Raw genomic sequence first — 15,261 nt, forward strand, 5'->3', positions numbered from 1 at the left:
TGAACACAGGGCCCCCACCTAGGTAAGTAAATTGTGTAGAGAGGAGCGGGGATTACAAGGAAACCACACTGGTAGGTAATGCAGTACCCCCCAGCTACTAGAAATGCAGGATTAAACAACTGGATTTCCCCAAAACCACCCCAAAGTATGAAAAGAAGCAAAATAAGACACCCAGAACAGACTACAAGTAACCAGTAATGGTTTACCGAAGAGGGAGACCTTTGGAGAGAGCGGACCAAGTCCAGAAGTGTCTGTGGAGTCCAGGAGGAGTAGAAGGTACTACCCACCCAGAGATACTTATTGAAGTTGTTCGACGAAGAAGAAAGACAGGTCAGCAGTGCAGCCCAGAAGCCGGAGAAAAGTGCAAAAGGTGTCCCACGCTGGAAGCTGGATTGCAGACGGGTGTCTGTGAATGATGTCCACCAATAGGCCTTTGCAAAGGCAAACTCGCCGTTGGAGGAAAAGCGGTGCTGCCAGGGGCCAGCTAGGTCCAGGGGGACTCTACCCAGGAGGGGGAGTCACAGGGGATCCTCTGCGTTACAGGAGGCCCACAGGAGCAGAGGCAGCACCCCACAGGATAGGGACACAGCAGTCACTGAAGTAGCCCACGCAGCACCACCGAAGTTGCTCTTACGTCATCGGAGGACCACACAGAGGCCCAGAAGTTGCAGGAGGGAGTGCTGGGGGCTGGAGCTACACATTGCCTGAAGTTCCTCATGGAGGTGAAGCGAACAAGCCTTGGCAGCTGCAAAGGACGCAGTGCATGAGGGTACTGTCGTGCGTGGATTGGAAAGGACTTACCACCACCAAAGTGCGACAGCTGGTAGAGAGGACCAAGGGGTCCACTCCGGACCACCACCTGTGATGCAGGATCCACGTCACTCAGGATGAGGGGAGACCCATGCAGCCAGTAATTGTTGGAGCCAGGTACCTGCAGATGGTGGGGAGTGATGCCTTCACCCCAAGGGAGATTCCTTCTTCTTTTGCAGGCTGAAGAGTTGCAGTCTTCTGAGGATGCACAGCCTGAGAAATGTTGCACAGCTGGCAGGAGCCGGATAAAACAAAGTTGCAAAAGAGTCTTCTTCCAAGTTAGCAGTGATGTCGGTTCCTGGAGAGTCCAGACACAGTTCCAGTAGCCAGAAAACAAAGTGGAGGTTGCAGAGGAGTCCTGCTGGAGTCTTGCAAGCCGAATCTGAGGTCCCACACTATAGGAAGACCCTATGTAGCCCAAAGAGGGGGCTTGGTCACCTAACTAACTACCTGTCAGAGGGTGCCTCTGATGTCACCTGCCTGGCCTGGCCACTCAGATGCTCCTAGAGTTCCCTGCCAAACCTGGAATCAAGATGGCAGAACCCAGGGGCCCTCTGGAGGAACTCTGGGCACCACCTTTGGGTGGTGATGGACAGGGGAGTGGTCACTCTCCTTTGCATTGTCCAGTTTTGCGCCATAGCAGGGACTCAGGGTCCCTAAACCGGTGTGGACTGGTTTATGCATAGAGGCCACCAAATGTGCCCTTCAAAGCAAGACCAGTGGCTGGGGAGGCTACTCCTTCCAACCCAGTCACACCCATTTCCACAGGAAGAGGGTGTTACCTCCCTCTCCCAAAGGAAATACTTTGTTCTGCCTTCCTAGACTTGGGTAAGACTGGTGGTAGCAATGCTGGGGGTCCTCTAAGGAGCTCCCATAGTGCATGGAATCATACTTCTAATACTTGCAACAGTATTGGGGTATTGATACCAAACATGCCCAGGTTCAGAGTTACCATTATGTAGCTGGACATAGGTAGTGACCTATGTCCAGTATACGTGTAAAATGGCATCCATGCAATCACGAATTCCAGTGAAATGGGGCTGGAGTTCGTGGGGGCGGTTCTGCTACTGCAGGGGTGCCCTCACACACAGCTACCTGCACCCTGTCCTCTGGGCTGAGAGGGCCTACTATAGGGGTGACACACAGTGACCTGGTGCAGTGACCTGTAGTGAAACTGGGTGCGTGCACTCGGTTCACAGAGACTGCAATGGCAGGCCTGCATAACTCTTTGCATAGGCTCCCTATGGGTGGCAGAATAACTCCTGCAGGCCATAGGGATGCCCTGGAACCCCAATGCCCTGGGTACCTAGGTACCATATACTAGGGACTTAAATGGGGGGACCAGCATGCCAATTGTACTGACAACAGGCAGAAAATGGAGGTAATCATGCCAAGGAAGAGGGTACTTTCCTACAACTGGGAAGTTTAGTATCAAACTTCTTAGCAAAATAAACCCGCACTGATGCCAGTGTTGGGTTTATTGAACAATGCACCCAGAGGGCATCTTAGAGATGCCACCTGTATTTTACCCAATCTTTTAGTGCAGGACTGACTGGTCTGTGCCAGCCTGCCACTAAGAGACGAATTTCTGACCACATTGGTAGCCAGAAACAAAGCCTGCACTGGGTGGAGGTGCTTCACACCTCCCCCCTGCAGGAACTGTAACACCTAGTGGTGAGCCGCAAAGCTCAGGCCTCTTGTTACAGCCCCTCAGACAAAGCCCCACTTTTGGTGGCAAGTCCGGCAGGATTTTTAGGGAAAACAAGGACTGGCCACCTCAGCTGGGACCACCCCTAAGGTGTCCAGAGCTGAGGAGACCCCTTCCTTACAAAATCCTCCATGTTCGTTTGGAGGACAGGGACCAATAGGGTTATGTTTGTGTTCCCCTCCCCAAATAGATTGGACACAGGAAGGGTATAGCCATCCTCAGGGACAGTAGCCATTGGCTACTGCCCTCTGACCCCTGTAATACCCCTAAATCCAGAATTTAAGGGCTCCCCTGAACTCATTTTGTCAGATTCCTTGTGACCTCACAAGAAGAAAGAAGGAGGACTGTTAAACTGATACCTCAGCAAAGAAGACGAAAGAGGAAAATTGACTTGGCCCCAGCCTTCTAGCCTGTGTCCTGCTTCAAAAAGCCCTGCAAAAGAAAGGGGGGCATCCAGCGGGTCTAGCAACCTCTGAGAAGCCTTGGGAGCACTGCCTGCATCACAGAGGACCAACAACTTCCGTGGACATCGGCCCTGTCTAAGAAGAAACTCCATCTCAGGACTCCAGAACCGCCCCAGATTTACGATTCCTGCCCACTCTGCATCAGACGCCCACAGCCTGAGTCCAGGTGGTCTAACTGACTGGAGCTGGTCCACAGGCGATTCTGAGCAAGTGTCCAACCTGGGTTGACCCCTCCAGTCCACCATGATGTTGCCTGCAGCCTGAATCCGGAGGACCCCCCTAACATCAACAGCACTGGACGAAGGTTCCCGACTCCAAAAGGTACCTCTGCACCCGCACCCCCCTGGCATTGGGGAAGCCGATTTTTGGTGCAGAAATGTCCAGCAGGTGGCCCCCTCCCTGTCCAGCCTTTGGTTTCCCGGAACTGACCCCCTGGACTTCACCTGCAGCATCTTTGTGGCCCCCGGGTTCACCCTGTAGGAAAGCATTGGGAGCCCAACGCTGTGTTTGCACCCTGCACCTAGCCACCCCTGTGCCACTGAGGGAGTATGTTGGTGCAGACCTGTGACCCCCGCAGTGCTCCTCTAAACCCCCCAGGTCTGTCCTTCAAAGACGCTGGTACTTACCTGCAAGCAGGCCTGATTTCGAGTGCCACCAGTCTCTATAGGAGCCCATGTTAGATTTGCCTCATCTTTGACCTCTGCATCTGGCCGGCCCCGTGTTGCTGGTGGTGGGTGTTTGGGGTTTACTTGAACCCTAACCTGTGGACTTCCTAACCCCCAGAGACTAGAACTGAAAGTCATGTACTTACCTGCAAATCGTACTAACTTTTCTTCCCCCCAGGAACTGTTCATGAAAATTGCACTGTCAACTTTTAAAACAGATTATTGCCATTTATTCAAAAACTGTACAACTTGCCAATTCTAATCAAACTGGTATTCATACATATAGGAAACTGGCCCTTGTTGCAGTTACCCACCCACGTTTTGCCTGATATTGATGCTGACTGAGAGTGCCCTTGGATCCTGCTAACTAAGCCCCAGCGTTCTTTCCCTAAAAAATGTACAATTGTCACCACAATTGGCCCACCTCTGGTACACAGATAAGTCCCTTGTAAAAGGTACCAGTGGTACCAAGGGCCCTGTGACCAGGGAAGGTCCCCAAGGGCTGCGGCATGTATTATGCCACCTTGGGGGGAACCCCTCACTAAGCACATCCACTCTGCTATTGCAGATTGTTTGTGTTGGTTGGGAGAAAAAGGCAAAGTCAACATGGCATCCCTCTCAAGGTACCATGCCCACAAAACACTGTCTGTGGCATAGGTAAATCACCCCTCTAGCAGGCCTTACAGCCCTAAGGTAGGGTGTACTGTACTGCAGGTGAGGGCATAGCTGCATGAGCAATATGCCCCTACGGTGTCTAAGTTCATTCTTAGACATTGTGAGTGCAGTGTGGCCATATTAAGTATATGGTCTGGGAGTCTGTTGTTACGAACTTCAGAGTTACATTATGGCGTCACATAATACTGGTACGTTTGGTATCAAACTTCCCCGCACAATAATCCTGATGCCAGTGTTGCATTTATTCTAAAAAGCACACACCTCCCACTGCAGGAACTGTAACACCTGGCGATGAGCCTCTAAGGCTCAGGCTTCGTGTTACAGTGCCCTAGAGCACTCCAGCTAGTGGAGATGCCTGCCTCCCCAGACAAAGCCCCCACTTTTGGCAGCTAGTCCAGCAGGAAACTTAAGAAAAACAACAAGGAGTGACCACTTCAGCTGGCACCACACCTGGGGTGTCCAGAGCTGAAGTCACCCCCTCCCTGCCGAATCCTCCATCTTGGTTTGGAGGACACGGGACCACTAAGGTTAGGAATGTGCCCCCCCCTCCCCAAAGGGAGTGGGCACAAGAAGGGTGTAGCCACCCTCTGGGACAGTAGCCATTGGCTAGTGCCCTCTGACCCCTGAAACACCTGTAAATCGTGTATTTAAGGGCTTCTCTGAACCCAGCTCTCCAGATTCCTAGCGACCTGACAAAAAGAAGGACTGCTTAGCTGAAACCCCCAGCAGAGAAGGAAGACGACAACTGATTTGGCCCCAGCCCTACCGGCCTGTCTCCTGCGTCAAAGAACTTGCAAAAGAACAGCGACGCATTCAGTGGGACCAGCGACTACTGCCAAGCCCCAGAGGACTTCCCTGTTCCCAAAAGGACCAAGAACTCCTGTGGACAGCGAATCTGTCCAAGAAGAAACCAACAACTAAGGACTCCAACCTCACACCGAATGCGTGAGTCCTAACCACTCTGCACCAGACGTCCACGGCCTGTGTCCAGGTGGCCCAACCAGCTAGAGAGGATCCCCAGGCGATTCCGAGCAAGTGCCCACCCTGGGTTGACCTCTCTACCTCTCCATGACGTCGCCTGCAGATGGAATCCCGAGAACCCCCCTGACCGCGAAAGCTCCGGACAAAGATATCCGACGCCTAAAGTCTCACTGCACCCGCAGCCCCAAGGCCTTGAAGAAACCAGCACTCAGTGCAGCAACGTTCAGCAGGCGGCCCTCCTCCCTGTCAAGCATGTGGTTTGCCCGAGAAGACCCCATGGACCTCCCCTGGAGCCTCTGAGTGACCCCCCGGGGTCCCCTCATAGAGAATCGTTGGAGACCCGACATCTTGTTTGCGCCCTGCACCCGGCTGCCTCAGTGCCGCTGAGGGTGTGTGTTTGGTGCCTACTTGTGGCACCCCCCAGTGCTCCTTTACACCCCAGGTCTGCCTTCTGAAGTCACTGGTACTTATCTTCTTGCAGACCTGAAACCAAGTGCCCCAGTCTCTATAGGAGCCCACGCTAATTTTGCCCACTTTGACCCCTGCACCCAACCGGCCCCATGTTGCTGGTGGTGGGTGTTTCGGGTTAACTTGATCCCCGGAGACTGAAACTGTAAGTGTTGTACTTACTGGTGAAACAATCTAACTTTTCTTCACCCCAGAACTGTTTCTGAAAACAAAGTACTGTTGATACATGTGTGAAATGCGAATCTAGTGAAGTACTTACCTGCAGGTTGAATCTTGTAGTTCTAAAAATAAATTAAGAAAAGTTATTTTTGCTACATAAAAACCATTGGTCTAGAGTTAAGTCATTGAGTGTGTGCATTCTCTATTGTCGGGGTGTACAACAAATGCCTTGCACTACCCTCTGGTAAGTCTAACTGCTCGACCACACTCCCACAGAAGAGAGCATTAGTATTATCTACTTTAGCGAAGGTTAAACCTCTGAGAAACCCCTGCACTCTGTGTAGGAAAGTACCATCTTGTCTGGCATTTTACCCACATTCTTACTGTATGTATGTTTGTTTTTGCCTATTTGTCACTGGGATCCTGCTAGTCAGGACCCCAGTGCTCATAAAGTATGCCCTGTATGTGTTCCCTGTGTGGTGCCTAACTGTATCACTGAGGTTCTGCTAACCAGAACCTCAGTGTTTATGCTCTCTCTGCTTTTAAAATTGTCACTGCAGGCTAGTGACTAATTTTACCAATTCTGATTGGCACACTGGAACACCCTTGTAATTCCCTAGTATATGGTACCTAGGTACCCAGGGTATTAGGGTTCCAGGAGATCCCTATGGGCTGCAGCATTTCTTTTGCCACCCATAGGGAGCTCAGACAATTCTTACACAGGACTGCCACAGCCATTTTTCACTACACTTAAGTAACTTATAAGTCACCTATATGTCTAACCCTCACTTAGTGAAGGTTAGGTGCAAAGTTACTTAGTGTGTGGGCACCCTTGCACTAGCCAAGGTGCCCCCACATTGTTCAGGGCGAATTCCCCGGACTTTGTGAGTGCGGGGACACCATTACATGTGTGCACTACATATAGGTCAATTCCTATATGTAGCGTCACAATGGTAACTCCGAACATGGCCATGTAACATGTCTAGGATCATGGATTTGTCACCCCAATACCATTCTGGTATTGGGGGGGATAATTCCATGCATCCCCGGGTCTCCAGCATAGAGCCTGGGTACTGCCAAACTAACTTTCCGGGGTCTCCTCTGCAGCTACTGCTGCTGCCAACCCCTCAGACAGGTTTCTGCCCCCCTGGGGCCTGGGCAGCCCAGTCCCAGGAAGGCAGAACAGAGGATTTCCTATGAGAGAGAGTGTTACATCCTCTCCCTTTGGAAATAGTTGTGAAGGGCCTGGGAGGAGTAGCCTCTCCTGGCCTCTGGAAATGCTTTGAAGGGCACAGATGGTACCCTCCTTGCATAAGCCAGTCTACACCGGTTCAGGGATCCCCCCAGCCCTGCTCTGGTGCGAAACTGGACAAAGGAAAGGGGAGTGACCACTCCCCTGACCAGCACCTCCGAGGGGAGGTGCCCAGAGCTCCTCCAGTGTGTCCCAGACCTCTGCCATCTTGGATGCAGAGGTGTGAGGGCACAATGGACAGCTCTGAGTGGCCAGTGCCAGCAGGTGACATCAGAGACCCCTCCTGATAGGTGCTTACCTTTCTTTGTAGCCAATCCTCCTCTATGGGTTATTTAGGGTCTCTCCTGTGGGTATCTCACCAGATAACGAATGTAAGAGCTCACCAGAGTTCCTCTGCACTTCCCTCTTTGACTTCTGCCAAGGATCAACCGCTGACTGCTCCAGGACGCCTGCATAACCGCAACAAAGTAGCAAGAAGACTACCAGCAACATTGTAGCGCCTCATCCTGCTGGCTTTCTCGACTGTTTCCTGGTGGTGCATGCTCTGAGGGCTGTCTGCCTTCACCCTGCACTGGAAGCCAAGAGAAACCTCCCTTGGGTCGACGGAATCTTCCCCCTGCGCAGGCACCAAACTTCGGCATCACCGGTCCTCTGGGTCCCCTCTCATCCTGACGAGCGTGGTCCCTGGAACACAGGAGCTGGGTCCAAGTGTCTCCGACAGTCCAGTGGCCCTTCTGTCCAAATTTGGTGGAGGTAAGTCGTTGCCTCCCCAAGCCAGACGGTAATCTTGTGTACCGCGTGAACTGCAGCTGCTCGGGCTTCTGTGCACTTTTGCAAGACTTCCTTTGTGCACTGCCTAGCCCAGGTCCCCAGCACTCTTTCCTGCATTGCCCAACTCACTGAGTTGTACTCCAACGTCGTGGGACCCTCTTTTGTGACTCTGAGTCGACCGTTGTCCTCAGATCTTCTAAGTGCCTGTTCAGGTGCTTCTGCGGGGGCTCTCTGTTTCGCTGAGCGCCCCCTCCGTCTTCTCCTCCAAGGGGCGACATCCTGGTCCTTCCTGGGCCCTAGCAGCACTCAAAATCCTCAACCGCGACTCTTGCAGCTAGCAAGGCTTGTTTGTGGTCTTTTTGCGTAGAAACAACTCTGCATCCTCCAGCACTCCTTGGGACATCTTCGGACCAAAGGAGAAAGTCCTGGCACCTTCCGTCGTTGCAGAATCTTCGGATTCTTCCAACCGGAGGCAGCCCTTTTGCACCTTCATCCGGGGTTTAGTGGGCTGTTGCCCCCCCTGGACAGTTGCGTGACTCTTGTACTTGGTTCCCTTCCTTTACAGGTCCTCAGGTCCAGGAATCCGTCTTCAGTGTTTTGCAGTCAGTTGTTGTCCTTGCAGAATCCCCTATCTCGACTTTACTGTCTTTCTGGGGTAGTAGGGTAGCTTTACTCCTACTTTTCAGGGTATTGGGGTGGGGTATCTTGGACACCCTTAGTTTTTTCTTACACTCCGAGCGACCCTCTACACACTACACTAGGCCTGGGGTCCATTCGTGGTTCGCATTCCACTTTTGGAGTATATGGTTTGTGTTGCCCCTAGGCCTATTTCTCCCTATTGCATTCTATTGTGTTCTACAGTGTTTGCACTACTTTTCTAACTGTTACTTACCTGATTTTGTTTTGTGTATATATATTTTGTGTATATTACTTACCTCCTAAGGGAGTATATCCTCTGAGATTCTTTTGGCATATTGTCACTAAAATAAAGTACCTTTATTTTTAGTAACTCTTAGTATTGTGTTTTCTTATGATATAGTGCTAAGTGATATAAGTGGTATAGTAGGAGCTTTGCATGTCTCCTAGGTCAGCCTAAGCTGCTCTGCTATAGCTACCTCCATCAGCCTAAGGTGCTAGAACACCTCTAACCTAAGGGATAACTGGACCTGGCACAAGGTGTAAGTACCACACGGTACCCACTATAAGCCAGGCCAGCCTCCTACACTCTGTACACACTGTCTCTCATTTTGATATAGTATATACAGAGCCAGCTTCCTACAATACATATGAGAAATACTTATTTATTCATGTTCTTACCTGCAACTTGAATCTTGTGGTTCTAGATATAAACTAACAAAATATATTTTTGCTATATAAAAACCATTGTCTTGGAGTTAAGTGCGTGCTTTCCTTATTGTCTGTGTGTGTACAACAAATGATTTGCACTACCCTCTGATAAGCCTAACTGCTCGACCTCACTACCACAAAATAGAGCATTAGTATTATCTACTTTAGCCTCTGTTAAGCCTCTGGGGAACCCCTGAACTCTGTGCACACGATATCTCTTTTTGATATATTATATACAGAGCCAGCTTCCTACACTGATCCTTCAGAAAACAATCAGCATTCCTGTCCAAGGTAGTGACACCCTTTTATATAGGGCAACCTATCACCTTGCTGGCTTTCTATGCACTGCCTTTTCCTCCAAGGAGTTAAAAATGCTCCACTGGCTTACCCACAATTATCCTTTAGCTTCTACATTGATTATTCATTGGAATGCGGACAGGATGACCAACTTTTAGTTGGTTTCTCTGGATCCAAGAAATGAAAAGTGATGCAGAAGAGAACCATCTGTGGATGGATTGTACTATGCATCAAGATCTGCTCTGGGCTGGCCAAAAACCAACCTCCTGTAGGTTTATGGGCCTGTTCCACCCGCGATGTGCCAGTCTTGGACATCTGCCGAGCTTACTAAGTTGGCATCCCTCCACATTTGCACTAAGCTTTACTGCCAGGATAGCCATGTCTGGCGGGATGGGCTTTTTGCCTGATCTGTCCTGCAGGACTTTATTTGAGCTATTCCTAAGACCCACCTTCTCAGGAGGTCTCCTGCTTTGATACCTGTTCACGAGGTGAGGCATCTGTAGTTAGAAGTTTCTATCAGAAGAACAAGTTAATTACCTCCGGTAAAGCCTTTTTTGGTAGAGACTGTATCTAAGTGCAGATTCCTCACCAAACCACTCTGCTCCCTGTTCGTGGAATGGACCCATATTGTCTATTAATAAAGTTCATCTGTTGAAAACATCTGCACACTGTCACAAGTTGAAATCCGTGAGCGCTACTTTCATTTGGAGTGGAGACAGGGTATACATTAGGACACAGCACCTTATCAGGAGCAGTACAGATCAGTCACAGTCATGCTATGCCACCTACCAATGATCTTTGGAATTGGTATAAAAGTTTCTGGATTCCGCCTGGTGCGTGGGGATATTCACAAAGTGAGGGATGTGCATTTAGATAGTCTCTACCAAAAAAGGTAATACCAAAAGTAAACAATATGTTCTTTAGGCATTTTTCTTACAGGCATTTGGTACGGCAGAGATAGCTGACAAGCTTCCACTGTGTGTACTAACGTACAGTTCCTTTCCTACTGTAAAGAAGAGTTCATTATGAAAGTAGAAACATCCATTTAAACGAAGATATCTTGAGCATTCTGCTGAGTGCAAATACAACAGCTACTTTTATTTTACGCCTCCTTGTCAATCAATCTAAAATGAAGGCACGGTTTCACAGGTTGCTACAGAGAAGGGCTACGTTTTTCACATTTCACAGGCAAAGTTCTTGAAATAAACTTGAGGGTTGTTACATTGGTGCCTATAAGGGTTTGGTAGATTTAAGCCAGAACATCTATGGATAGATGGTTTTGAGCCTAATGACTCTTATTTCACAAACTAGATGTCTCAGGGAGGGATCATAGTCTGGTTATTGTGGTTTACCTCTGCACTTGTGTACTGTGAGTGTAATGTTTGGCTGCTGAGAGACATGGAAAGACTTCATTAAGTTGCTGTCCATGATAGTTGTGCTAGCCTAGAGTAAAGTTCTTATATTTGTGACCATATATCTTTGTTCCTTACTCACTAGCATAATCTTTCTCTTTGCAGCCACCATCTATGCACCTAGACGAAAGGGCCAGCTGTCTGCTGATATCTGCATGGAAACAATTGGGGAGGAGATCTCTGAGCTACGGCAGATGAAAAGAGGTGTGTTCCAGCGTGTGGTGGCCATATTTATACACTACTGTGATGTCAACGGTGAGCCTGTGGAAGATGATTACATTTGAAAAATGGACACCTCCTTTCTTTAATCCTGCACCTGAGTCTTTGAGTCAGTTTGTTTGGCTGCTTGTCTGACAGACTGAGAAAAGCATTGACAGCTGGCACATGGGGAATTGCTCAGCTTCTTTCTGAGTAGAGTTTGGTTGTACTTTTACAACAAAATAAAGAAGGAAACTTGTATAAAATTATAAAAACCATTCTTGTACAGAGATTGCATTAAACCAGAAATCAGACTTTTTTTCTTATACTGGTTTTCATGTGTTTATACTGTTTAATTTAAAAGGCTACCTTCTTTTGGGAAGGCACAATTCCACTGAATAAGGTGGACTATAAAAAATGGTTTAGTTATTCATAGAACACTGTATAATACTGCTTTTGTTTACAGAAAACGTTGTTTGATACGTGAAGATGAGTTCTCGGACTATTTTAATATATGCCTTCATTTCCTGCCCCCTGACCCTCATATGGTCTTCACTAAGTAAAACAATTGAATACTGCCATGTTCTGTGTATTATTTTGCCAAGTAACTGTTATTTTAGGTGTGATAGGGACAAGGGTGCATTTGTCAACAAAACCAGAATAGTCACCAACGAGTGATATTGCCTTAGTTAGATTACAGACCTTAAACAGATATAATGCAAATTAAGCTGCTGGTGACCTTTCTGTGCAAAACACACAGAGTATACAGCCTCTAAATATTGCAGGCATCATTTATTTTCCACAAGCGTCTCTCTATGCATTGATGACAAGAAATGAAAAAGGATGTTTGTGAAAACCCCAGAGATTGTTGTGATATATTTTCATCTGTCAATATGAAGAGTTAACCTTTTGAGTGTCTTCACTTAAACCAGCCAGACAAATTTGCAGTGCTGTTCATTTGTTTCTTCAATGTAATAAGCATTTGAATAGCATACTTAAACTATTTGCATATCTTGTATGTCTTCAGGGACAAGACAACTTTTTCAAAAGAGTCTTGGATTGCCGTCCATTAGAGGTGTGATTGTGTAATGTCATTGTGTTTGGGTAGTCAGCAGTGCTTTGCCTAGTATATTGTTTCATAGTGGTTTGTACTGGTTCATGTCAGTATCAAACTTGTACAAAAAAGGGGTCTTTTTACTTTACCAGTTGTCTAGTTGGACGTGTGTGGTAAAGGGCTCTTTTAGTTCCAGCGGAATAAAACAGTAAGCTGTCCCTTACTTAATGTGAGGAGTCTGGGCTTTTGAGTGGCAGAACTAACCATCTCCATTATTTTTGTTCAGTGTTATGAAACTGTGGATGTGTTATATTTAACTTTAGTTGCTGTGAGTAATTTTAAGTTGTGCATAGGTGTATTGACAAGCACGTGCTGTTGAGGAGCAAGTGCTGCCAACTGCGTGAAAATAAGTTACAGCGCTCGACGTGGAAATAAAACAACTCCTATATTATTGGTAGGTTGCAATAAATATAAAAGGGGACAGCTGAAGGAAAATACTACTGTAGCTAGCGATTTCCATCTGCTCCAGTGACGGTGCGAGCAGTATAACCTGATCACTTATGTCGGATGGATTCTAAACTAGAATTCAGTGACCAGAGCAGAACAAGGACACAACACGTCTCTCTTTCAATAAAAACAGGAAAAATAAACATTAGAAGACATGGAATTAAAAAGAAAAAAAACAATTTACAGCCAAACAAAAATATAGTGTATGATCCAGATAGAACTAAACTACCCAAAAACAAAGTAATAGTAAAACTTAATACAGAACAAAGAAACCAGGACAACATGAGGAGACAAAACTGATAGTACAACATAATCCTGGTATTTTACAGGAATCATCCTATAAGGGTCACTAATAAATTTCCCATGCATTCTGTGATGAGAAAAATAAACCTCATATCTACCCAAGCCCAAACTTGCTTTAGTCGATTCCTCACTCACCTTTGCAGGTTTTTCGCAATTCCACCACTGACTGTTTAACTGCAGTGGCATTTCCCTCACTTCATCTACCATTAATGGAACATTGAACCTCACATCCACTTTTCTCAGGTTGCTTTTGCGTAATCCCACCCATACCCAATCTCCCCTATTGATTTCCAACTTGATTGTATGTCTGAATTAATCAAATCAGGTTTTTTTTCTCAAGCAAAATTGTCAAACCTGATCGAAGAAAAATTAACATCAGCATTCTTGTGGAACACATCAAGACCAGCTATTCCATATCTACACAACCATTCAGGAGTTCAAAAGGATTTCTCACCATGTGCACAGAGAAAGGAGTCACCCCTGTGGTGTAATTGTGTGTATTGTGATATGCTCAAAGCATCGGCCTTAGAACATCTTCAAAGTTGGTACCATATAATCTAGCCCCTTTCACACATGTAACCACCATTCCGTTTATCCTCTCCACCATCCAATTACTGTGCGGATGGTTCAAGCTGCACTGTTTGTTTAATACCTGTCTCGTTAATTTCTATGGAGGCAAATTGCACCCCACTGTCAGAAAGCACTTTTGAAGGAGGGCCTTCTTTGGCAAAAACTTCATTCAAGAAAGTAATCACACTTTTTGTGGTAGGAACTGCTGAAAAAAAGGTCCAATAAAAGCAGTGGCAACTTTCTGCCACACCATACCTCAATCTACCATTGTCAATGCCGGTACGCTTGTTCTTAGATCTTACACATTCCTGGCCACCAGTACTGTTTCCTCAACCTTTTCTTTTTGGAAGTCGCTTTGCGATAGCAGTCCGCTGGCGTACTCGCCGTAAACTGGCTTTTGGGCACAAGATAAAGGAAATTAGATATTGTACAGCAGACGCTTGCAGAGATACGCATGAAACATCATATTGTGTTTGAGTAAAGGAGCAGTATTCTGGGATAGACTTATGGACACATGTTTGAGCTTTCAAAAAACGGTTCAAAAAGCGGATTAAAAATCAATATCTAATTAATAAGGAGGTCCTGAAGAAGTCCTGGGGCACTCCCCGGATGAAACACGTGTTGACAGACAAGCAAGTGAAATTTTGAAAAATTGTCTTTGGGAATTGACAATGTGAATTTGTTTTGAATATCAAGTGGAATTTGAAATTATTCGAGAAGTTTGGATTAGAGATTACCTTTGAAGTAGGATTACACCTCATTTGGAAATTGTAGACGAAAACATATCATTTGGATCGCTTAAATTCATCTGGAATAAACGTTTTTCAAAACTTAAGAAAGGACACTTTTTGGACGTTAAGTGGATTCACTACAAGTTATTTTGATTTATTATATGCAATTGTTATTTTTTGATTTTACCTCTTGCAAACCTCCTTCCATTCTGGTTTGCTCACACATCCCAAACTGGACCAACTATCCGATGGAGACCTCTAGCCGCAGATTCCTTACCTTTGAATTCTCCCCAGGCCTCAGACTTGATCTAGAAGATTTTTGATGAGCAGTACCGCTGCATGCCGGTCGATGGTGGTTATCGTGCCTATATAGGCGCCAACCAGGCGCACTGGCATTAGTTCTTTTCTTTCCATGCCAGGCAGCACTGATATGGAGAAGAGCTATCCCTCAGTCAGTTTTTGACTGGACTTTTTGTCAACAGTTTTTGAAGTTTTTCCTCTTGGTGTGTTGAGGATAATCGCTGTGGTGTTTGGAGTGTGGTCACGACCTGAAGTCGTGCTCTGATAGCGGGAACATGTATCCGAAGGCTTTGAGGGAGCGGTCCCTAAAACTGATAGTGGCCCAGCATGCAACTCCATACCAGTCGATGTCCCGCTCAGGGGGAAGGTTCAGGACCACTTGCGCAGTCTGAAGTCTTCTTCATCCCATTCCCATTCCCAGTCCTCAGGGCAAAAGGGTAAGTTGAGGCACAATAAGAAGAGCAAGAAGTCAAAGCGGTTTTGACTTCTACTCATCCGTTGGCCGACTCGACAAAGGAGCGTCGGCATTTTAGGCCTCGTTATTCAGAACCTATGCCTGGGCTGGCTCCACACCTCCCTGACTTTATGG

General features: G+C 47.2%; 1 protein-coding gene across 2 annotated transcripts in view; it reads left to right on the forward strand.

Moving 5' to 3' along the window:
- Window positions 1-11,788, forward strand: part of FBXO38 (F-box protein 38) — a 424,910-nt gene extending 413,122 nt beyond the window's left edge. For both annotated transcript variants that reach the window (XM_069244595.1, XM_069244596.1), the window contains exon 22: window positions 11,115-11,788. In XM_069244595.1, coding sequence (XP_069100696.1) covers window positions 11,115-11,293 — 179 coding nt within the window. In that variant the 3' untranslated portion in view covers window positions 11,294-11,788. The remainder of the gene's footprint in view (window positions 1-11,114) is intronic.
- The last annotated feature ends 3,473 nt before the right edge of the window (window positions 11,789-15,261 follow it).

This window comes from Pleurodeles waltl, chromosome 7 (genome assembly GCF_031143425.1).
Source record: "Pleurodeles waltl isolate 20211129_DDA chromosome 7, aPleWal1.hap1.20221129, whole genome shotgun sequence".
Taxonomy (NCBI): Eukaryota; Metazoa; Chordata; class Amphibia; order Caudata; family Salamandridae; genus Pleurodeles; species Pleurodeles waltl.